The 25,174-nt window shown below is 39.1% G+C and overlaps 1 protein-coding gene across 2 annotated transcripts in view; it reads left to right on the forward strand.

Moving 5' to 3' along the window:
• Nucleotides 1-209: 209 nt before the first annotated feature.
• Nucleotides 210-25,174, forward strand: part of LOC118426323 (glutamate receptor ionotropic, kainate 3-like) — a 34,852-nt gene continuing 9,887 nt past the window's right edge. Inside the window, exons 1-5 of one of the 2 annotated variants that reach the window (XM_035835632.1) lie at nt 210-440; nt 957-1,004; nt 6,775-6,821; nt 7,428-7,622; nt 22,963-23,161. In XM_035835632.1, coding sequence (XP_035691525.1) covers nt 248-440; nt 957-1,004; nt 6,775-6,821; nt 7,428-7,622; nt 22,963-23,161 — 682 coding nt within the window. In that variant the 5' untranslated portion in view covers nt 210-247. The remainder of the gene's footprint in view (nt 441-956; nt 1,005-6,774; nt 6,822-7,427; nt 7,623-22,962; nt 23,162-25,174) is intronic. The other variant, XM_035835633.1, reaches the window with a different exon arrangement.

Here is a 25,174-nt window from a genome sequence, read left to right on the forward strand (position 1 = left end):
CAACGTTTATTGGCTTGAAAGCGTGCAGAATTCAGAGTATGTGGGTGCTGGTATGATTGTAAAAGATGTCTAGCAAGTACAAATGGATAGTAATCGGGTCTGCGTAAAATATTCAGTGCGCCGTAAAAATCCTGTCGGCACCAATCTTGTCTCTCCCACCCAGCCCCGATGGGAGGGAAATTAATAATTTGTGCTATCTACTAACGTGACACAAGTACGATGTTACGGATCGTCGTAGACTATTAAGATGGCGGGGTGGGGATGGATGTGTCTAAGGGCGTACCTCTGGTTGTTCCTTCTGGTTATGGTGTTCTTTGCCGTCCCTCTAGCCGGGGGAAGGGGCCGCCGGCCAGGCAGGGAGGGGAGTAGGATGGCCCGAAGACAGGCACCGACCGCCCAGCCTTTACTCATCACAGGTGACACGCCACCTTTCTCACCAGGTAAGGACTTCTCGTTTCTTTGAAGACGTTCTTTTAAGAGGTAAACGTTCGTTAGTTCTTTTATTCAGACCCTTGTAGAGTCTAGTGCACAAGTGGAACATAGGGCTAGGGAAGCAAGTCTCTATTTCACTATTTCAGTATTAGGGTATATTTTTACAGGGAGAGGTTGCTAGCCCTTCCCCTTAAACGTGTTCGAGGAACCTTCTCAAATAGGGACCCCAATTGTACGTCCCTTCCAAAAGACGCTTGCATTCCCAACCGAAATGCCCTTCCCAGGATTGAACCAGGGTCACCAGGTTTCAAACTTGTTGGAACCAGGAGCTCAACTGTGAGGCTACACTACCAGTTGAACTACAGGGACATTCCGAAAGCTAAACAACCAGTGCCTATAAAAGCTCAATACAGCACCCTTTCAAACTCTTTCGGTTGTTTATCTATTTATCTGCACTTCACTGTTTAACGTATATATATCTTAAAGAGTGAAGGTGTATTTTTTTCTTTTTACATTTCCCACAGGGCCAGACAATGTTACCGGGCCTCCTACGAGAACTGGATTCACCTTCGGTATGTTACGACCATGCATTGTTGCCTCAGGAAATTACATTTCATTATGAATGAATGAATGGTTTATTGCGCAACAATTATGTCAGTGACAACGCATGGCAATGTAAACATAACAAAAGTTACAGTGTTACAATGACAATTCAAAGTACAAAGGAGTTACAAAGAGAGTACATCCTGAAGAATGGCAGAACGTCTAAGATGTTGTTGTGGAAGATAAGAAAATACAGGTACTACAATAAAAATTCAAATGTACAAAGAGGTTACAAAGAGAGTACATCCAGAGGAATTAATGGCAGAACGTCTAAAATGTTGTTGCAGAAAATAAGAAAATACAGGTACTACAATGAGATACAATGACAATTCAAATGCACAAAGAGGTACAAAGAGAATACATTCAGAACAACGACAATAGTCTAAAGTGTTGTTGTAAAAGGTAAGAAAATACAGGTACTACAATGAAAATTCAAATGCACAAAGAGGTTACAAAGAAAATACATTCAGAAGAATGGCAGAAGTCTAAAGTGTTGTTGTAAAAGATAAGAAAATACAGGTACTACAATAAAAAATTCAAATGCACAAAAGGGTTACGAAGAGAATATATTCAGAAAAATGACAGAGAAGTCTTAAGTGTTGTTGTAGAAGGTAAGAAAATACAGGTACTACAATAAAAAACTCAAATGCACAAAGAGGTTACAAAGAGAGTACATCCAGAAAAATGACAGAATGTCTAAAATGTTGTTGTAAAAGGTAAGAAAATAAAGGTACTATAATAAAAATTCAAATGCACAAAGAAGTTACAAAGAGAGTACATTCATAACAATGACAGAAGTCTAAAGTGTTGCAGAAGATAAGAAAATACAGGTACTACATTAAAAATTCAAATGCACAAAGAGGTTACAAAGAGAGTACATCCAGAAGAATGGCAGAAGTCTAAAGTGTTGTTGTAAAAGGTAAGAAAATATAGGTACTTCAATGAAAATTCAAATGCACAAAGAGGTTACAAAGAAAATACATTCAGAAACAATGACAGAAGTGACTAAAGTGTTGTTGTCAAGGATAAGAATATACAGGCACTACAATAAAAAATTCAAATGCACAAAGAGGTTACAAAGAGGGTACATCCAGAAAAATGACAGAACGTCTAAAATGTTGTTGTAAAAGGTAAGAAAATACAGGTACTACAATGAAAATTCAAATGCACTAAAAGGTTACAAAGAAAATACATTCAGAAACAATGACAGAAGTCTTAAGTGTTGTTGTAGAAGATAAGAAAATACAGGCACGTCTGCCATGTCCCTACAGTAGCCATGTTTATGCATGGCCACCCGGAATAACAACATGCCATCTTTAGGCCATATTTATTTCATTACATGGATGCCATCCGCGCGCGCATCAATTTTCCAATCGGTTATAATTTTTCTTTAAATCAGCCATGCAGCATGCTGTAAATCTTACAAAGCAGCTGTAGCTGCAAAATGAGCAAATGTATAGGTTAGATTTTAAAAGATATCATCGGAAAACATAAGAAGAAGTTTATTTGCAAGTTCGTGCCAGAGGATTAATTGCAAGTACATGGTTTAAACATAGTACATATACAAGTAACAATGGACAGTTATGAACAATATTCTACTCTAATACTAGTGTTGGCTATTTCTAAACAGGTTGGGTTTGACTTTTTTTTTTGGAAGCAGAGGGAGACAAAAAGGCCCACATTTTCTAAAATTTGTGGGTTCTGCGATTTCAAGAGAAAAGTGGCTTTTTGTTCGTCTGTCAATGTTGGGAAGTTGGGATTAGTCTTTGCTGCTTCTGTAAACAAAGCGATTCTTTCGGTTTGGTTGAATGGACATTTGGAAATAAAACATATACTAAGGCAATAGGATACGTCATTTCCAAGGTCAAAGAAGATATAAACGAACAAAAATGCAGACTCTACTGTTACGTATACCACACTCTGTTGGTTTCATCATTTGTTCTACCTTCCTTCATATTTTATTCCACACGTTCTCACCAATTTTGTTTGGCTCCAAGAGGATGGCACCCATATAATCAAGCCAACGTGGCCTTGCGTTGTTCTCTAAATAATTCATGTGAACCCGCGGATATCTGCAGTGTGGCAAACCCCACAAGGTGATGCAACTAGCCCGGCTGTGGTGGTAAGCCAGGTCCCAAGAGCTACCCTATATATCAGGTCTGCACAAATAACAGGGTATTTAGTCTACAGCATGATTGAAGTTGACCAAGCGCGAAGAGTGTATAATCACATGCTGAGTCGATATCTGTAAGGTCCCCTTTTACCCCTGTCACATTTGGCGAAAATCTTATAATAATAACTTTATTGCACAACAATGGTACAAGGTACAAAGTATGACTTGTATATGACAGGGACGGTTTTCAGGTGAAAAATACGAGGAACCCCCTGTCGATCTTAAATATGGCCGATCTTCCATCGATACGCCCGAAGATAGTGGATAATGTGACAGGGGTATTTCCACTAGACGGCGATCGCGCTGCGCTCTCACTGCGACCTAAATAGGATATGTGCCTTTGCTTTCACACTGGGTATATCATACGAAACTCAAAAATATGACTCTGAGAAGACAACAAAACACACAAAGTGTAAAAAGATTCGTTTCTTTTCTATACAATTCATTGAGCGATATGTCAAATTTTAGGTCGCAAAGAGAGCGCGGCGAGAGCGCCGTCCTAGTGGAAAGGGGGTATTATGAGGGTGCAGTCACACGAGCATGTATATCAAGTCCGTATATACGTATGGGGTCCGTATTGACATTTTCACACAAAGTCGTACGCACAAATTGAAACTCAGACCAAACTCAATCGTTTTGGGTCTGTTTTAGGTACATGCACTGCACTGTACGTATACATGCGTACCTAAAACTGACACAAAGCGATTGAATTGCGTATGAAGTGCGTACGACTGCGTATGAAAAAATGTCGAAACGGACCTCATATGGACTTGACACACTCACTCGCTTAACGGTGGATACGGTTACTTTTGAATATGTGATGCGTAAAATGTCCAGGGAAATTAAAGCTCACAGTTTGATAACTTGGACTAAGGATGATATCAAAGAATTTTGCATATATGAGAGTGTTGATTGCAAAAATGACATTTTTAATTTTTTTTATGGATGATTGCTCCGCTGGCGCTGCCAAACTATGTATATTTCGACGTAGCTTATGTATCATACTCATCACCATAGTGTGCATTAACGATACGTATAAGTTGGCCTTTGAAACTTATTGACTCCATGCAAGTGAGCCTGCTTATCTCTTTAAAGATCAGACGATTCATCAAGTCGTGCTCACTCGAATAAAATGTTAGTGAGTAATGAGAAAGCAACGAGGCAACTGTGGTGAATGACACTTAATAACCGCAACTTAAATTTGAAGTAACCGCCGTCTCGTTACTCCAAACGATTCACCTTCCATACGGCCTTCACATTGCGGGTTTGTCGCTAGGCAGAGACTATTGACAGGATGTCGATAAGAATATTTTGGTACTATTGACAGGAATTTACTGGCGATGACAATTTTTGATACTATTGACAGGATGTTTCTGTATATGACATTTTTGGACTATTGACAGGAAATTCCAGTTTATGATGATCTTTTCATTATTGCAAGGATGTTCCTGATCACAAAAATAATTTGTCCTATTGACAGGAAGTTAAAAGAAATATTCACCATTGACATTGGGTCCATGATGCTGTCAGCCATACAAGTGAGAAGTCTACAAATTGCTGACCCAGTCACGCAAACACAGAAATCTTTTTTGTGTCTCCAAAAGTGGTACCCACTTTCGTCTGATATATTCAAATACCATTCATCTTAAAGCACTTGGACAGAACCAAATGTGTAACCCAAAGGGAAGAAAGACCAGCTCTTCCACATTGATCAATGCTTGCTCTGTAACCAGCGCTCAAAATACCACCTGCATATGCAGGTTAGTGCAGGTAAAATTGTTGTTGTGCAGGTATTTCTGGTGTCTACCTGCACCTAACCTGCACTGGTCCTTGTACTGGGTTTTATACATAAATGTCCTGTGATGTATGTGTATGTGGATTGTTATTAGCTGCATTGACTGTTACCATCTATAAATATATATATAAAAAAGCAGCAATGGTTCCTGAACAATTTTAGCATGATCCATACTTCCTAAATTCAGAGTGGTGCAGGGAAAATTTGTCTGGTGCAGGTAATTTTCAATGTTACCTGCACCAGTGCAGGTACGTAAAAATAAACATTTCGAGCCTTGGTAACGTTTTCTCCGCCTGTTTAACGCCGTGCGATCATGAATTCATTGCGATGTCTGTGACGAATAACTGTACCCCTTCTAGTGCTCAACTGAAGTATGATGAATGAGACAAATAGAAAAAATTCAAATAAAGAAAAGCTGCACAAAGCTTGCCCAAAATTGTCTACAAACAAGTGAGTACAAGAAGTACACCATGTTGTCATGAATAACGCAAATAAGCATTTGCATAATTCATATCTATCGACATTTATATTTTATTCAGTTAGATATGCTACACATTTGAAACTCCTATCATGGAATGTATAAATTTAGAAACTTTCGAAAGCAATTATGCAAATTAGCTCCTGATTTGGATAACAAGCATTAAATTATGTAAATCTTTACTAATCTACATACAGACAATAATAGAGATCCCTCAACTCTCTCGTCAGTTATTCTCTGCAAAACTCTGATACATTCTTTAAACGCTCTCGAAAGTCTCTCGGTCGCCTCCCTAGTTGAACGGAGGTGTCGGCAATTCCATATTCAGTCTAAGTACAAGATACAGAAGACTAGCCAGACGATTGATTGCCCTGATAACATTAACCCAATGCTGTCACCTAATCAAACGCTCCTCTCACCAACTTCCTGGTGATAAAAGAAACTCTCCTGTCCACTGATTAAACTCCCAGGACCTTTTTGACCAAAAACTAATTGGCTACGACATAAGAAATCACAATTTGTCATCGGCGATGTTGAGCAAAATGAGGGTAAGACTCCGTGGTTAGTGGCCATGGCCTTTGTGGCTTCCGTAGATCCATCATTCGCGGTATGAAACTCTTAATTAATTGTCTGGTGTGATCCGACGATTTGTCATCCGCTATGAGAGACACATTTTAGAACTTCTACCGTCAGAAGAGGCAGTTAAGTAGGGAACATGAAACGTAAACGAGGGGAGTATGAGGGGTGCAGATTTGATTTTTTTTCTGGGCAGACTGTCAAAGATGAAGATGACGAATGCTATAGATGATATTTGCCATGTTGATTTGAACCAGTATCAGTAATACAACTACTGTATTGTAAAAGCTGTTTCAGGTCCGGATCTGAACCTAGATCTAAAATTTAATTGTTTGTGAATAAGGAACTATTCAAAATAATGGTACCTTTCGTTCGATGGAAGGAATCTGTTTGGTGGAGTATCCTATCTTTACATAAACAATGATAACTCCATTAAGTTAGACCAAGTTTACTGGGGAAACTTGATAAAAATGACTATCAACTCCCTACTTCGCTCTTGCTATTTTCTTGGAACAATAAGCCTCAAAACACGTGAACGCCTGCCGAGGAAGTGCCGGTATAATCTGTTCATTTTGTAATCGCTCCAACATCCAGTCCACTGAATTTATCGGTACACCGTACCGATACCCATCCCTAATCACTAGTTACAATTGAAAAGGCTTGCATTTTTACAGTTGTGTTTGCCACTCGAGTAAATGTATGTTTCATTTGTTTCAGCGTCCACCGCTTCAAACAAAGTCAAGTACAGAGTTGTGCTAGTGGAGGTAAGTCTTGTGACTTATTACTGTATTTCTTTGTTCCTGAACTGTAGAAACTGCAAAATCGAGAAACTTAAAATGTTCTTACGATAAAAGAAATGACGTATGAATTATGATATTATGCGACGATGTAATGCTAAGAGTAGTTTTTTTTCCAATCCGGGGCCCGGCCGGGCTGTTAGCGGGAATGGAAATATGATATAAAAGACTGTTATTTATCTGTTACCATTTACTGTAATTTTCTGATCATTATTTGTTGATAACTTTAATGGTACTGAGAATTACAACAAAAGCCTCATGGCTTTTTACTAGATACCCTCCCCGAGTGTTCGTTTCTGTAAATTGATTTTAAAATGTGCAAAAATCACAATCAAAACAAGAGTTCGGAGACCTCATACCTCCATGAAATATTTTGATTATGCAAATGACTTTCACATCTGCATAATTCATGCTTGGTTATGTACACCTTTAACTAACGTACGCAGGTCACAATGTTGACAATTCATGTTTGTTTTTTTTTAAATTAAAAATTCGACAATTCATGTTGCAGGTAGTTGAGTCCTATAATGGAAAACAATGTATCTGAACACTGTCACATTTCATACAACACAGAACAAGCCCTTCATCATCAAGACGCGATCAGAGAACAACAAGACGGTGTATGACGGATTCTGCATGGACATCCTGAAAGGCCTTGCCGAGGAGCTGAGGTTCGACTACACTCTGTACGAGGTGCCCGACGGAAACTTCGGGTTGCTGACGAAAAATGGGTCCTGGGACGGAATGATCAGAGAAGTCATCGACGGGGTAAGTTTATCGGTTCTTACCTTTCTGTATCTGTATCTGTATAGCCGGTATAACCGCCCTTCGGTGTAACACACCGGCTTCGCAGGCACGCGGCGCGGCAGCAGCTGGTTATATTGCACTGAAGAACCCGTCACACCTAGCTTTTGCACATCTATTTGCAGAGTTCTTTGAAACTATCCAGAGGAGATGCCCCTACTGTGCTTGGTGATAACACATTCCACTCTACGATAGTTCTGGGAAAATACGAATTTTTGAACACATCAATCCTAGGATGGTAACTCTGGTACTTGAAGTCATGGCTGTTTCTTGTTCTTTGTTCTTTTTGAGCTGGTGTTAGATACTTATCAGTCGGTATGTCCAACAGTTTCACGGCGTCCTCGCGTCACTGTGGCATTGAATATTTGTTCCTTGAATGTTGGTATGGAATGGGACAGAGTTACTACCTTTTGTGCTTAAAGGATGATGACCCCATCAAAAAACAACAGTTTTTCGCTTATTGAGATTTACATAGTTAAAGGCAACCTAGGCAATATTAGCCCGAGTCAGGGTTTTGGAACTTCAATTATCAAAGTCAATGTTTCGGTCATTTTTCTAAGTAATGAGATTAAGCAACTCTATACATTTCATACCAACATTCAAGGAACAAATATTCAATGCCACAGTGGCGCGAGGACGCCGTGAAGTCTAATTTTTGTGGGTTACATTATTTACTAATAGGGAATCCTAGCGCGGCTTGTTTCTGTGCCGTTTTTGACCGCTCAAAGTATGAAATAATAATGTAAACGTGGGAAAATAGTGCAGCGGATTTCACCTCCAACACATTATAATTAAAATGCATGCCTGAAGATAGTCGTAGATGGCTTTTTGTCCTCAGGGTCTCTTCTAAGGTTTTATTAATTGCCATTTAAGGTGTAATGGAGAATGTATTGTCCTTAGGCTGACAGAAATAGGCCACAAGATCGGTTAAGCAATAATGGATGGGTATATTTTCTAATTTTGAACTGTAGAACACGATACGTAGCAAAAATCATTACCTTCATAAATCCAACCTAGATTTAATTACCAATTATATCGCATAGGTCTTCACTAAATGTTTGATAAATTAATTCTTTGATATATTGGTCTACAAAGTTAAAGATATTCTTTCCGGACTTAATTAACATCAGCGTGGTGTATCGGTATTTTCTTTTTCATTTGTCGAGATCTTTGGGGAATGCTTTAGGCAATGAATCATTAATCGTACGCAGTTTTGATATACTGAACAGTGTGCGTGCACCAGTATAATGTGCTTAATCTACATTTACGATACATTTGAGTACGCAATTTACTGGTATTTTCTTTTGGGTGGATGTGCTAAGGCGGGGGCATTTTGATTAAGAATCGTCAATTATGCAAGGATTAAACTTAAATCAAAACTACATCGTTCCAAATCTATATATTTTTTAGATTTTATTGCATTTCACATATGAACATACAGTTCACATAGATAAAACATAAGGACATGGACAAAAACATTAACCAAGGAAGGTACAATTTACTAATATAGGAAATAAACAGACTGAGGTATATAGCAAAATAATGTAAAACAAGATTGATACACGAATTTATGTATCTCAAACAATTGTAAATGAATGATTTCAACATGAACGTTAGGAATTTTTACGAATAGAAAAAAAAATATATTAAGTGGAGTTACACAATGTGTAAGGATGGAAATTGGATACAGGATGTAATATACGTAGAATAATCTATATTTACGGTACGCGGTTTACTCTAGATCCTTTTTACAAAGTTGCTATAAGTGAAAGGAGGAATAAGAACCTGTCACATACTCTGTGTTTGATTATTTGTTCAACTTTATTGGCCACAATATTTTCTATTCACACCAAATATAATCAAGTAAACGCGGCATAATCGGAAACAAAGCATTTATCCCTATAACTTATTACTCATGAAGAGAGTAGTTGATGAACATCAAGCGTAAAATTCATGTAAATCGAATCATCGTGCAAAACAATGGGCAGAGATACACTGTTTGTATAATGCAAGAGAACACAAAGAATATGTCACCACCAATGAACATCTTAAGCTTTGTAGACGCACAAAACATTTTCCTAGACCTTATTACGTATGCTTCAGAAGAATGTGTAATCCATATGTAAAGCCAGTGTACAATTGATGTAAATCAAATTACCGTTCACAAAAAGAGTTAGATATTTTAATGCAAGCGAGAACACAAATAATATTCCACTGTCAGTGAACATCTGCAGTTTGAAGATGCACAAAACATTAATATTTGTCCTAGACCTTATTACGTATTCTTCAGAAGAACGTGTAATTCATGTAAACCAATTACCGTTCACAACAAGAGTTAACTTTTTCACGTGTAATGCAAGCGAGAACACAAAGAACATGAACCTCAGTGAACATTTGCAGCTTGTAAACGAACAAAACATTTTCCCTACACCTTATTACGTATGCTTCAGAAGAAAGTGTAATTCATGTAAAGCAAGTGTGCAATTTATGTTAATTTAATTACCGTTCACAACAAGAATTGATTTTTTGTATAATGCAAGCGAGAACAAATACAAAGAATATGCCACTATCAATGAACATCGGCAGCTTGTACACGAAGCTAATTCATGGAAATCAAGTGTGCAATTGTGTGCAAGGCTGTGGTCCTGACCTTACAAAGCTATTTCAATAGTATTATTTACCCTGTTCTTAAAAAGGACAAAGTTACAGTATTTCGCCGTAAGGATACAATGTAAGAGTGTAGTACTGGTATTACGATAGGAGCTCACACAGTACATTATCACATTTTCATCCAACACCAGGTTCTGTTTGACACCCTTTCCACCATAGGCAGAAATGTTTCAAACTTTTTTTTACATCTTCACAGTATGCTCGATGGTATGTTTTTCTCCACAGACTATCCATATAATCAATCGACACTGCTATAGACGGATTAGACAACCGTAGTTCCGCCTCACAGTTAGGTCCGTTATCATCCCTCTGTGTTAGACATAACAAGAAGTAACATACCCATTGGGAAAACGGCTCTGGAAGAGTAATGATTTGGTTTGGACTCAGTAGAGCATAACGAATCTGCCGGCGCTGTGGTATCTGTATATATCAGTTTGAGGGGGGGGGGGGTCATCAAATAGTAAGGAATGCGTGAGGACTTTTTGTTTTTACTTAGGCCACGTTGATTTGATTATATGGATGACATCCGCGCTCGCACCAATTTTCGGCCATTTCAAAAAAAGCAAGTGCTTTTAAAAAAGCTGGCATTTTGCCAATGTTTGCGTGTGTGAACGTTTTTTTCTAGTTATTAGAATGTCATATAAATAGAACAGAGTAACTAAACCTGATATTGGCGCATGGAGAGATTCACATATGTGCCTGAATCTAGATCTAGACGCCACCTGTTAAAATTTGCGTGAACTGCAGCAAATTTCACTACACTGCCTGTTTTTGAGTGAGCTCTGTTGCGGGGCATTTTTAAGTTTTTTTTTTTAATTTTTATTTCTATTTGGCAAAAAAACGAAGCGGCGAATCCGTTAACCAAAGAAATAAATTGGTGTGGCCAAATGGATGTAAAAATTAGTATTTTAATGGATGTAAAAAAGAAAAAAAAAAATCTACCTCCCCGGATTCGAACCGGGTACATTGGTTTAGAATGCGTAAACTTTAACCGCTGCGCCAGTGCGAACATGTTGGAAAAATGCCTGTTTTAACAGGTTTAGAAATGTTTGGCATGGATTGAACAGGTCCGTTCATCTCAACATCACAACGGCGACTATTCTGGCCTCAGAGCATTTTGCCGCTAAGGCGGCAAAATGCAAAAAAAGTTTTCAACCACACAATAAATTGTGCAAAGCAGCTGTAAAATGAGCACAAATATTCTGTACATTGAAAAAAAAGTATCAGAAAACAGATAACTAATGCCATAGAATGCCAAAATGAATCTAAAGTCAAAGAATAAGATGTGAAAGGACAGAAAGAAAAAAAATCTATTGTTGGTTGGGGGAGGTACCAGTACAGAAAATTCAGGTCCAGACGATCATTTCCAGGTCCGGACATGAACCTGGACCTGATTGTCTGTGGAAACTTGAGAACTGGCAATACTCAAAACAATGGTAATTGGTCAATTTTGCTACAAAGGAATCTGTTTGGTGGATTATTGGACTCCCACAGCATTTTAAAATCCCATCTCCATGTAATAAAGGCTAACTGTCTCTGTACCTTTGACTGTAGAAACTTGGTGCAATTGACTATAAACTCTACTTGACTTCGCTCTTGTTGTCTTCTTGGCCCCGGGTTAGACCCCAAATAGCTGCCGACATAGTGTGTCCATTTTGTAATTGGCGAAACCTGTTCCTCTGTTTTTTTTTCAGGTCTGTTTTTTTCGGATTGGTCCAAGAAAAAAAAATGTTTTGCACCCGTATGATGTACTGGTCCCTACACCTAACTGTTGGTATACCATACTATGTGTGTTTAGTCCTATGTTCAACCTTCCTGGCCACTTTGATTTCATACTGAAGGCAACTTTTTTTTTGGTCAAACTTTTTTTTTATTCGCTCGCTCGCATCAGTTTTGGAGTTCCTGGAGGATGTCATCCATATAATCAAATCAACATGGCCTTATTTGCGAAAACATTTGGTATTCATCTATTATGCTGTATGCTTATGCACCGTAACTTATCAGTTTTGATTTATTTGTGATTTTTGCATTACTTTTATATATAATCAAATTTCAGATTGTATTACTTCATTTGCTAGTTGGTTTTCCTTACGGTCTTATGTATCTATGATAATTGGCTTTTTTCTTTCTTTTTGATCTTATTATAACGCATATATGTTTGTTAAAAAGAGCTACCATAAGTAATTTATCGCAGTTAAGGGAAAACCCTCGAAAACAAAGTTGAAGGTTTCTGGTTTCCCCTGCATATTCTATTTATCGTTTGCAACAAGTAGACTTGTTTTGTTGTTTTCATTTGTAAATAAACAATAAGGATTTGCCCCAAATTGTTTTGTTTCACGTTATGGTCGGTAGGTATGGATTATTTTATATCCTTAAAATTTAGGCCAATGTGATTAAAAAATACAGTTTAATAATGCAAGACTGAAATGCGTGGTATTTTCAATATCGTATTGCACTTGTACAGATATGCGTTGTTTAAGTAAAAGTATATTAGTTAACTGAACAAAAAGATACTATGTGTATTATACATTCTTACATCAACTGCCAAAGAATTAAACTGTTAAAATAGTGTAAAATACGGAGTTTAATTTCATGACATGAGGTCATAGCATCTCTGAGCTAATATAAGATGTCAAATCGAATTTTTTTTCTGTCTGTTGCCAGCAAAAATGGCTACGGTTGGCAGCTTTTCGCTACGGCCCGTTTGGTATTCAGAAATGCAACATTTTTCTTGGGCCTAAGAAGATCGTTAAAGCTGTAGTGAAGAACGGATTTGCCTTGCAACGGTAACTTCATAAGATATTCCGGACGTTCTAACAGGCTAAAACCGTCATGGATTCATGTTTCCTACCTAATATATTGACATCTTGAGCGAGACGACAAAATGGAGAAGGCTATGTGAAAAATTAGTCTGCTTACTTTATGGGAAAATTTCTATGCTCGATGTTGTAATAAATCATTGTTACCCAACATTGCGCTATGTTGCATAACTCATTTTATCACTTACATTTCTTTCAAATTCAAAATACATATAAATACGATCGAAAAAAGAATTTAGGGTCCTTCCGTTTATCAGAAACAAAACATTTTTTCTAGGACTAAGAAGTCGTTATGGTTGTAGTGAATAACGGATTTTTCTTGCAACGGTAACTTCATAAGATATTCTAGCCGGCCTCACGGTCTAAAACCGTCCCAAATTTATGTATCCTACCGAATATCTTGACATCGCGAGTAAGACGACAAATTGCAGAAGGCAGTATAAAAATTCACTTTAAACACTTTTGGGGGAAAATTACTAGGCTCGATATTGTAATTGATACCAAGCATTGCGCTAGTTGTATAACTCATTGAATCACATTACTTTCAAATTCAAAATACATAGAAATACGACATGAAAAAACGTACAAATAAAAGTTAACAATTATACAACTTGTCGTTGATTACGACAATCTGTCTGTAAAATCAATAAAAGTATTTTGTTTGAACCTTTATTTATTCATGAAAGCTCAAATCGGCCTGTAGGCCGCTTTTCATTGAAGTCATGATGGAAGACGCAAGGGTCAGACAAAGCGTATACAGTTTGCAATCACTTAAAGTCCTAATTATTCTTATAAGTATGTGTATACAATTTACATACATACTACAAAATACAATACAGGATTCTTGTAGTATTGAAGAACGTCTTGAAGTTGATTTACTTATACAATGATTTTCAATTGCCCTGGTCACTTGTAATTGGTATGCCATCCAAGGGTCCATCATTTAAATACAGCCGTTATGTAAATTCACATTCAAATGCCACCCCTGTTTTATGATTACAAATGACAAATTTGCACCACGTCGACATCAAAATTTACGACCTGTCCTTTATGAAATATTTATTTCATAATTCCTCAGAATTTGATGTCTTTTTGAGTAGGTTGTGGTTTTTAGGTGTGGCACATTTTTTACGCCTGAGGGTCATTTTATCGGTTTGACCTATAAAGATGATTTAAGATAAAGAAAACAAGTCGGAAAATACCATCAGCAATAATAGAAGATTTTGTTAGCGTGATAACGAATGATAAATGATCAAACAAATTATCACAAAATTTAATATGTTTGTTGTAAAAGATGTTACGATTGGCTGATAGTATGTACCACTATTTTACATTTTTGAATAAAGGATTTTCTCGTTTGTTAAATGTTCCTTTATTGCGGGCAATTACGACAATGTTTTATCTCTTCTCGTGAACTGTGAAATGCCAGTTTGGTACGCAATAGGGGTGGGTACCGGTACAGAAAATTCAGATCCAGGTCTGGTTCAGGTCCAGAGGATCAGGTCCAGGTCCGGACCTGAACCTGGACCTGATCCAGTATGTTAAAACTTGTGAATGTACTGTACTCACAACAATGGTCATTTCACTACTAAGAAAATCTGCTTGGTGGAGTATTCGTCTGACACTAGCGTTCTTAAAGCCTACAAGGCTAACAGACTCGTGCGATTGACGGCAAACCTTGGTAGAAATGACTAATAACTTTACTCAACTTCGCTCCTGTTATTTTCTTCGACTGGTAAGCCCACAAACGTGTGAATGCCTGGTCAAGTAACCTGCTCATTTTCTATAAGGTCCAACATCCGGTCAAGCTGATTTTTTCAGGTCCGTTATTTCCGGACCGGTCCAGTAAGAAAAAACGGTTTTGTACTGGTACATTGTACCGGTATCCACCCTTAGTACGCAATCAGACAGCCACCTCATGAAGTGGAAAATTCCATCACTACTTAACGCATTTACGGGCGCGCCAGACCGCAAGTTGATCCGCCATAAGATTCCATGAACTCTTACTCCCACTCGGGTTTCCTCTTGTCGTTAAGATACATTACGAGGTTAATCTTCTTGGGCAAACGCCGTGAGATTGAAAATTTGCCAAAACTGTTGGAGGCCACTTCAGTCAGGACGCCAAGCAGCGTTTTACGTAGAAAATCATAAGGCTCAGTGTAGCAGTATGACTGCATTTCGTGAAGGGGAGCCGCTTCGTATAATTTGAAGAAACATAAACCGAAACTTGATGTCTCATTTTATGTTGGTGGAAGGAGACCTTAAACGAGCAATATTCCAGTGAATGCTTAGTTCAAGGATTGTGGCGAAACGGTGAACAATTGATTTTGTAAAAAAACAAACAAGTTTCAGCTGGTCAGCTGAATTGCGAATTACTTACAGGAGTCAGGCTACAAGTATATCTCCACATACATAAATTAGTAAAATCACTAAAATAACATAGCTATTGAATTTCGAGTAAAAATATCATAAATCTACAAGTCACTCAGACAATTTACACAAGGACAATGTTGATAAATGCGAGCCTAATACAAGAGAGGAAGATCATGATCCTACAGAACAAGGTCGTTAGTGTATAGTGACTTCCAAATACACAGACAGAGTACTAAAAGTCTCTAATATACACATTCAGGCACTAATCGTCACTAGCATACAACAGTATTTTTACTTGATGTATAGTCAAGTAAAAAAGAACGACGTCTTTTTATCTTACTTATCTAGAGGGGCTATTTCCACGTAAGTGGATGAAGAATCACAACGTCAATAGTAGCTATGAAAAATTTATACATACTGAAGTTTTTTTATATCTATGCTGTGACCACACCTCATCATTAGCAGCTGTACTGACATTTTATAATACATCACGCTGGCGAATATCGGTGAGGTTGGCATTTGCTTTTCGTTTGAGGTTCTTCAAGTTTCTGATATTTACAATCATGTCTTGTGGGAGGCGGTTCCATATATATGCATATAGCTTAACTGTGGCTGGGAGAAAAGTTCTTTTGTGACAGGAGGAGGTTGACTGGACAGGTTCTAGGACTGCACTGTGTTGGGATGTTGACAGACGTGTTTCTCGGCGGTGTACGTAGGGCTCCGGACGGCCGCAGCTACGTTTCAAAGATGTCTGCAAGAGGGACCTAAGGGCTCTAGATATTGACATAGAGCACTGGGAGGACCTCGCAAATGATAGATCCAGCTGGAGATATGTACACTGTCCAGGCAGCTAAAATCAGGAGAAACCAGACAAATGCGCATGGCAGAAGAAAAACGGACCCTACGAAAAGAGCTCTGCAACAGACCTGAGTCAGCTTACAGATGTGCCCTGTGTGGCAGAGACTGTCATTCTGGTATAGGACTGTTTAGCCACAGTCGACGCTGTAGGGCTGATATCAATTAGGATTTTACCATGGTCAATATTGACCGAAGGAGGTCATATATACGTAGGTCTCGGGTAGAAGGTTGTTCAGTAGTGTTGGTGCGTCTTGGTGATACATTCGGTGTAGGAGTGAGAGGGCCCCAACATTTCTCCAGAAGTGTAGAATAGGCTGTGTTTCTCTTAAGTTTGCTTCCTACCCAGGGACGACAGGTGATCAATATTTCTAAAAACTGTCTTCCAGTGAGAAATGAGATGGAGGGACTCTAACTCATTAATTCACAAGTCGAGTACACTGTTAGTAGCATAACCATTCGAAAACAATTAATCTTAACTTTTGAAACTATCGTGGTTTTTGTCTTGAGATACTTTTAAGAACTGAGTAATTGTGATAAATAGTCAAGTTGAGGATAACTGGGAAGAAGCTTAGATCGAACCTCCATTAGTTACATCACTACTCCTCCTGGAGTCCTTTTTTTTAAATCTATGTAGTCCAATCTCCAGCTTTAGCAGCTGTCCTTACGGGCGCTGACGTAGGTCGCTGAAGTGGTTGTTGGGGCATAGACACCAAAATCAATTTGATATCATGTGTAGTTACTGAGATATTGACAAAAACAAGATTTTCCTTAATGGCTGCCCTAATTTGCATATTGTGCGGATTGCCCAATGATGACAGAGTGGCATCATCCAAATTCTGATAGAGCACACCTCAGAGGTATAGAAACAGCAAACTTTGTATGAACCGCATTGCAAGGTTACCCCAAAATATGGGGTTTGGCAACCGGACTATGTGGCCGGGAGGAAGGTACGATGGTGGGATGTTGTCGCTGATCTCACAGGTTCCAAGGCGTTGCAGTGTTAAGATGTTGACAGGTGGGTTTCACGTCGATGTTCGCAAAGCCTCCATCCGGGTGATCTGTAGACGTAGTGAATCACCAACTCCAGACAGAATGATTTGCACCATCGCACACAGGGGCATGCTCCTACTCCTTTTCGAAAGATGTGGTGGGTTCTTGAACGTATGTGGGGTGTGACTCGCTCCAAACACGAGACCTCAATTTAACGTCCTATCCGAGGGACGGCCTTAACCGAAACCAGGTACCTATTTTCACCTGAGTGGAAAGTCGTGTGGAGTGCCTTTCTCAAGTAACATGGTAGGATTCCAACCCGGGAATTTTAGGTCCTGAGCCAAACAACCTGCAACGCACTGTGTGATCCATTATGAGGTCGTTAACCCCACTCCACTCAAGAGCACGACTTGCCCTAAATATATCTTATTAGTTAAGATGAAAAGAAAAGAGAGGTTAAGTTTTGCGGAGACCTTCCTTGAGCCTTCTTTGTGCTCCGTCTGGATCGTCAATATTTAATTAAAACTTTATGAAGACTTCTGTTCTAGTTTTTGACCTCACTCCTTTGGGTATAGACAGCGGGAGACATCCAGTCGACACAGATTTGCCCATGTATTGATTTTGCCAGACGCTGGCTGTACAAGTGGGTCTCGGTCGTTTGAACTTGTTGATAACCCTACAAAAATTTAAATTTTACTTTTCTTAGCTGTCACTCGTGCTAAGGTCCCGGCCACAAACTTAAAAGGTTGTCTTGGATTCTAGTCTGTGTTAGACAATGCCCCCCCCCTTTTCCTTACAAAAAGAGATACACCCGTCTGACGAAATTGTCAAGTCAAAGTCCTTCCCGCGCATGATGGCCCATCTCCGTTTCAGTAGCATTGGGTCATACTTTGTACAAGGGGGCAAGTCCACTAGTAGTGGTGTGTGTTCCATACTCTTTCCCGAATGCGGAGTGCTAAGCAGAGAAAGCAGCATGTGCCATTTTGATAGTCTTTGGTATGGCTTGGCCGGGGATCGAACTCGAGGGGCCGGAATCCCTCGGATAGGACGTTAAATGGAGGTCCCGTGTCTGGGGAGAGCCATACCCCGGGCACGTTAAAGCTATTCTGTACTCCAGAGGAGAGTGTTCTGCTAGTATTGTTTTTCTGAATCCCAAAACGTAATTGTATCGGCCACTTGACATTGAACCTGGACAATGGAGCAGTTGAATTATAAAGCATTAACCCCCTGAGTACCCTCCAATTAAATTACAGCCAGGTGTAAAACATTATAACGTGAACAACCATTGGACAAACTTCAATTTGGCAGCTCTTAAGAAATATTTGGGTGAGCTTGAAAATTACTTTTGCAATGTGTATCTGGATACTTGTTTGACAACTTGCAGCCTTAGTAACTTTATTTCCCACTTACTTTTGGTCAAAAATGGGCTTTGATCTTTGTCAATCATCCCATTGAAACCTATACTTAAGACATGAAAAAAGGGCCTTCATAAAAGTTGGCAGCTCTTAGGAAATCGAGATCCGATCTTAAAAACAATGTTTGCAGCACGTGTGTGAATAGTTGTTCATCATTTTCCATTATTTTCAAGTTAATTCTTCTATTTATTTGAACCAAAAATTGACCTGGAACTTTAGCAATTATCCCATTGGAACCAATAGTAAAGACATTATTCCCATCATGCATCACACCAGATGGGTCTGCATGAAGGGGCAATATTCAGTTACTGGATTTTAAATGGTCCATTTGTTTGCTCATCGGTGATTAATTCTTACAAATTTAGTCGATTTTGTGTACATAAAGATGTGGTCTTTTGGGAAATAGCACTCTCCTCTGGAGTACAGTATGGCTTTAAAGAACCCGCCACATGTGAGATGGTGCGGTGTGAGCGGTTCAAAACCTACAGTACCTTGGCCGCACCTGGACCAATAACTGTCGTATTGAGGTCACCTGAGTGGCGCCGAATGGCAGCTCGCTCCAGACCCTTGCGATTTAGCCCCGCCTATTGTAAGCTCCTCGCAATTCAGCCCCTGGCTGCAAAGAGTGAGTAGTCGGCCCACCCAATAACAACAACAACAACTCACAACCTACCGAATACAAGGCGAACATTCTACCCAATCGGCTTTTGCACCAGTGACACTTTAACAGGCGGCACATAATTCCAAAAAACTTAAAAAATTATTTCTGGGAATGCAATAAGATGATCTTATGTAGATGATTGACATTACATCATAATGCAGAATACCAATAATCAATTATTAGGGAAAGCATCTTTAGATTTAATGCAGACTGTTGAGACAGATGGTGCTACACACGCAGTACACGTTCTCTATTGTGTTCCGTTAATTGCCAACTGGTAATACCATCAACGCTGCAAGATAGCACTTAACTGGCTGACACCTAATTATCGGAGAACAAAGATGATGATGTTATAAGATTAAAGAGACAAGAAATTGAAATAAGGTTTTCTTATATTTACGAAAAGGGGTGATGAAATACAATATCACTTTCATATTGGTACTGTCTCTATCTAGCAATATTATCAACACTGCAGCTGCAAGATAGCACTTAACTGGCTGAAAGTCGATCAGCAAAGATGATGCAAACTTGTCAAACTTCTTGAAAGAGAGAGGCAAGAAGTTTAAATGAGGTTTTCTGATATTTACGATAAAGGGTGATGAAATACAATAACACATTCATACTTGCACTGTCGCCAACTAGCAATACTATCAACACAACAAGATAGCACCTGACTGGCTGAAACCCAACTATTGGGAACAAAGATGATGCAAACTTGTTATAAGATGAAAGAGGCAAGAAGTTAAACTGAGGTTTTGTGATATTTACGATAAGGGGTGATGAAATACAATCATATTTATATTTTCACTGTCGACAACTAGCAATATTATCAACGCTGTATGATAGCACTTAACTGGCTGAAACTCAATTATCGGAAGAAAGATGATGGAAATTTGTTTTAAGATGAAAGAGACAGGAGGTCAAATTTACGAAAAATGGCGATGAAATACAATTTCATATTTGTATGATAAGATATCAATAAGATATAATTAAATCACATCACACGAGACCCTATATCAGAAAAGTTAAGGTGGTATCTCACTGCACTTTGGACACCGGTGTGGCACTGCGGGGTTCAAGTACTAAACGTATTTTAGAGATAATGAACGAATTTTCTTACGTTTGTGTATTTTCCTGTCTTTAAAAATCATATTGTTTTCTTACGTTTGTGTATTTTCTTGTCTTCTAAACCATATTGTTTTCTTATGTATTTTTTAGGTATTACGCAACATCTAGATTATACAAATTTGGCGAAAATAACACAACAGTCCTGCAGCGAACGTTCCTCGCAGTGCCACCCCGGTGCACCAAGTGCAGTGAGATACCACATTTAGATGAATCATTCTACTCAGGCATCGCGTAAGAGGTTAACTGAAAATCGAAACCAGAAGCATATGCCGTGAACTGGTCGGGTCAGACAATTGATCTCGATTTATCTCTTGCCCCAGATACATATTATGAGAAGCAATGGGTGCAACCATGTTCCCTTGGGAGTCTTCTTAGAGAAACAAGATAAAATAAGATAGAAGATGAGTGACTGTACACTATACAACATTGAGAGAAAATAAACCTTCTTCAATGGTGTACAAGATATAAGTTCCCAAGTTTTCTATTTCTAATGGGACAGATAAATATACATTTATACAAGTAGATAAACGATGTATTTTAAGCGTCATCTACCCTTACATTCGTCACTCATATCTAACAGTTGCTAAGCTGTATTTAGATATTCCTAAAACGAACAGACAGATCTGAGATTCAACGAAGCCCGAATGTATACCTGTTGGTAGGGCTTCCTCTTTAATGTGCTCTAGTCACCTCGAAAACAGCTACAGGACACTAGGTTTTAGTACCGGAACAGCGAACCGATACTAAATCGGTTTTTCATGTTGAACCAACCCGAAAAATACGGATCTGAAAAGAAAAAAAACAGTGGGCCAGATTTTGGACCGATCAGAAAATAAACAGAATATATCGATAGGCCTTCACACGTTTTGGGGCTTGTCGGTCGAAGCTTTAGAAAGTAGCGAGAGCGAAGTAGAGTGGACTTTATAGTCATTTCTATCACGCTTCTACGGTCAAACTTAACACTGTTTACCCTCCAAAAAACGGGTGTAGCCCTAACCTAGATGCCCTACCAAAGATTTAACCGGGGTCTCCCAGTTAGCAACTGATTAGAACCAGGAGCTCCACTGAGGCGCTGCTACCAATTGAGCTACAGGGACATCCCTATGATCCATCGTATTCCTCTACAAAACGTATTTCATACAGTATAACTTGTAAACGGTTTCTCACTAATGTATAGAATTTCAAAACTGAATAATGTCTATAGATGCGACAGTGTGACCCCCATCCAAGCCTTAGGAATATGAATTACCAAATTAGTATGATATAGACTGTTTGTGAAAACCATTAACATTCTGGAGTAAATCCGGATCTTCCATCTTCAATTCATCCCGGGCCCATAAAAAGGCCCAAGACGCCACCTTTCCTAAGAACGTTAGCTTAATATAATCCGGCAGTGCAATATTTCTGGATCTCCCTGGCGGTAATTAATTGTTATGTGTACATTTAACCTTGGATGTCTGAAAATCGATATTGTTACTGGCCGACAAAATGTTCATGGAGTCAATACAACACTCTCAAGGCCTCTGGCCAATGCGGACTGGAAAAATTTCATTTAGGGTGTGAAGGACTTTCAAAGCTTGTAGACGCAGTGAATTAACGCTTGTCTGAAAACACCAACGTTTACGTAAGAGTCCATAGGGCACAAACCTCCGTGAAATATATAATGATGGTCTTTGTTCGATGTCCTTTTATCAGAAGTAATAATTGCTTTAAGACCTATTTCCGTGTATGTCTTGGTAGTATTTTTATTACAGTACTAGACAGTAGCCAAGGCAGTATAGCACTTCGGAGACTAACCTCTGCTTGGAGAGTAGCTGTTTGGCCCTAGTTTGTATGAAACTGGCTACGATTAGGCAAACGACAACTGGTACCACACTACTTCAAGTGTGTCGGTGTCAAAATCTCAAAAGACTTCTACCGTGCCCACCATGTTTCCTTGGGAACTAAATAACTACCAACATTATGAACTTCTTACACTGCCACCAAAAAGATCTTTAGCTGCAAACACACAGTTACCGCAGCAATGGTTTGATGGGTAGAGTGTTTTTCTTGCATTCGATAGGTCGCGAGTTCGATTCCCGGTCGAGACATACCAAATAACTTAAGAAATGGACAAGCTGATTTTTCTGCTTAGAACCAGCATTCGAGAAAGATTATGGTAGATGAACAAACAGACCACTAGCAGTTGACATAGCCCCCTGCTGTAGTGGTTGCACAAAGTTTTGTGGCCCAGGGCTACTGAAACGGAGATGAGCGCCTACCTTTGCGCCATCTAGTGCGAGAAGAAACAGACTGTTTGCTTTATCTGTGCTGAAACTATTTCCTTACTGCGTGACAAAGGCATCTATTGTCTGGTGCGTCTTTGTTAATTTTCTGCGTTGCCTTTCCAGAGAGCAGACTTCACCCTGGGTCCCTTGACCATCAGTTCCCAGCGAGAGGCGGCTGTTGACTTTACAAAGCCCTACATGGATTATGGAAACGGGCTTGTTATGAAGAAGCCGGCCGCCGAACGACCCAACCTGTTCGCCTTCCTCCTACCTTTTCAGATCAGGGTGTGGATGTCCATCATCGCAGCGCTCTTCGCAGTTGGTAAGTTCAGATACACACATCTCAAGCAATACCCCTTTCAATCTCAACTTTTCAGAAGCAACGTAACTTGTAGTAGTAGTACATTTTTTTTTCAAACACAAAGGTATACACGGATCAAATTTTCAACGACCACTGTCGGCTTCTTTAGAATACTGATGACCAATCAGAACGTACGTTAACTCGCGAGAGTTAAGGCACGTGATCTTATGAACACGTGATCTTGCGGATACATGACGTCAGCAATTGGTCAAACGTGACAGTAAGTTTATTTATAAAGCCCACCGTCTCTGTTCAGTGATGGCTTCATCAGTATTGATCCTGAAAAAGGCGAAAGTGGTCATTGAAAATTTGATCTTGGCATACTCTTGCGTTGGAAGAAAGTTAAGCATTGATGACTAGCAACACAGATGAGCCTCCATGATAACTTGTTGTAGTGTTAGTATGTTTTTCCCAGACCACAATCAGAATGCAACATCATCGACAGTGTATCGCAAAGAAATAGTATAAGGCAAAGAAACGAAATGAACTTCAGCACGTCTCCGCGAATTCCTTTGTCATGTTTAAACGACCAGTGGCGTTTGGTCCGAATTACAACGTGAAATGTTAAAACACGTCAGGGATACATTGTGTTACAATTTTAAGACCATATATCCGTGCACAAAATAAAGCGCTTACCAACAAGCTTTCGATAAGTCCTCTGATCCTTCTCAAGTTGAAATGACCCAGAGCCTTCCGGAACGGAAGTGTGACGTCAGCAAAGAGTCAAAGGTGCTTTGCAGTCGGTGTAGGCCCCCATCTCTGTTGAGTATCAGGGATACATATTATGGAAGAACTCGTCTTCCACTATTCAAACACGAAAATATCAAACCAAAAAAACAACAACACACACTCGATGTATACTTTTAAAGTAGTATAACATACGTTAGGAAGCAGGTCATATCAGCATTCTATCAAACATTCTTATGTCTTAAATGTATTTGCAATTATCCATTGGACATGCATTTGCAATAAACGTACATTTCCAATAAAGAGATAGCTAGACATAAAGGTGTACCAAATAGCCTGTCAAATCTCATCTTGCTATTTGATAAAGTAATGTTCTTACTATCATCAAGGCCATTGGACCATTAAAACTTAGGGTCAACCCAGCCCACCCGGCATGAAATTGGGATCTACCTTCCAATACACCTTTCTCACGCGGCGGCCATCATAGATTGAAGAGGAGGTCAATAATGCACACAGACAAAACTTATTTCTAAAATCAGCTCCCATTTAGTTTTTCCCGAGACCACACATATTTTCACAATATCAGCTCAAATAATATATATTATAACCAGTGTTATGCAGCGAAACATGTAGCAATTTAGACTCGCGTACTGATCCCATATTCCCTTAAGAGATACAAAATAAAAACATAATAATGCAAATATTTGACGGACATGCAGCCATTCTCATTGGTCAATTTTCTATTTTCCATACTATCATTGGTTGAACTAGTACTACTAATTATGATGGACAGTATTTTGTTTGCCTCATTGAACTCGTTTTATATTTATCATGGCCGCCGCGTGAGAAAGGTGTATACCGAACCTATGTATCAGATAAGTTTTAAAAGCCACGTTTTAGAGTATTAGAGGTCTTATCGCTATTTGTAAAGATATTTTCCACACTATTTTAACATTTGCATGCTTGTTTTGGACCGCGATAGGACATGGTCTATAATTCCTTCCTTCCTTCCTTCCTTCCTTCCTTCCTTCCTTCCTTCCTTCCTTCCTTCCTTCCTTCCTTCCTTCCTTCCTTCCTTCCTTCCTTCCTTCCTTCCTTCCTTCCTTCCTTCCTTCCTTCCTTCCTTCCTTCCTTCCTTCCTTCCTTCCTTCCTTCCTTCCTTCCTTCCTTCCCTCTCTTCCTTCCTTCCTTCCTTCCTTCCTTCCTTCCTTCTTTCCTTCCTTCCTCCCTCTCTCCCTTCCTTCCCCCTCCATTCCTTCCTCCCATCAATCAATCATTCAGTCAGTC

The sequence above is a fragment of the Branchiostoma floridae genome, chromosome 11 (genome assembly GCF_000003815.2).
Source record: "Branchiostoma floridae strain S238N-H82 chromosome 11, Bfl_VNyyK, whole genome shotgun sequence".
Taxonomy (NCBI): Eukaryota; Metazoa; Chordata; class Leptocardii; order Amphioxiformes; family Branchiostomatidae; genus Branchiostoma; species Branchiostoma floridae.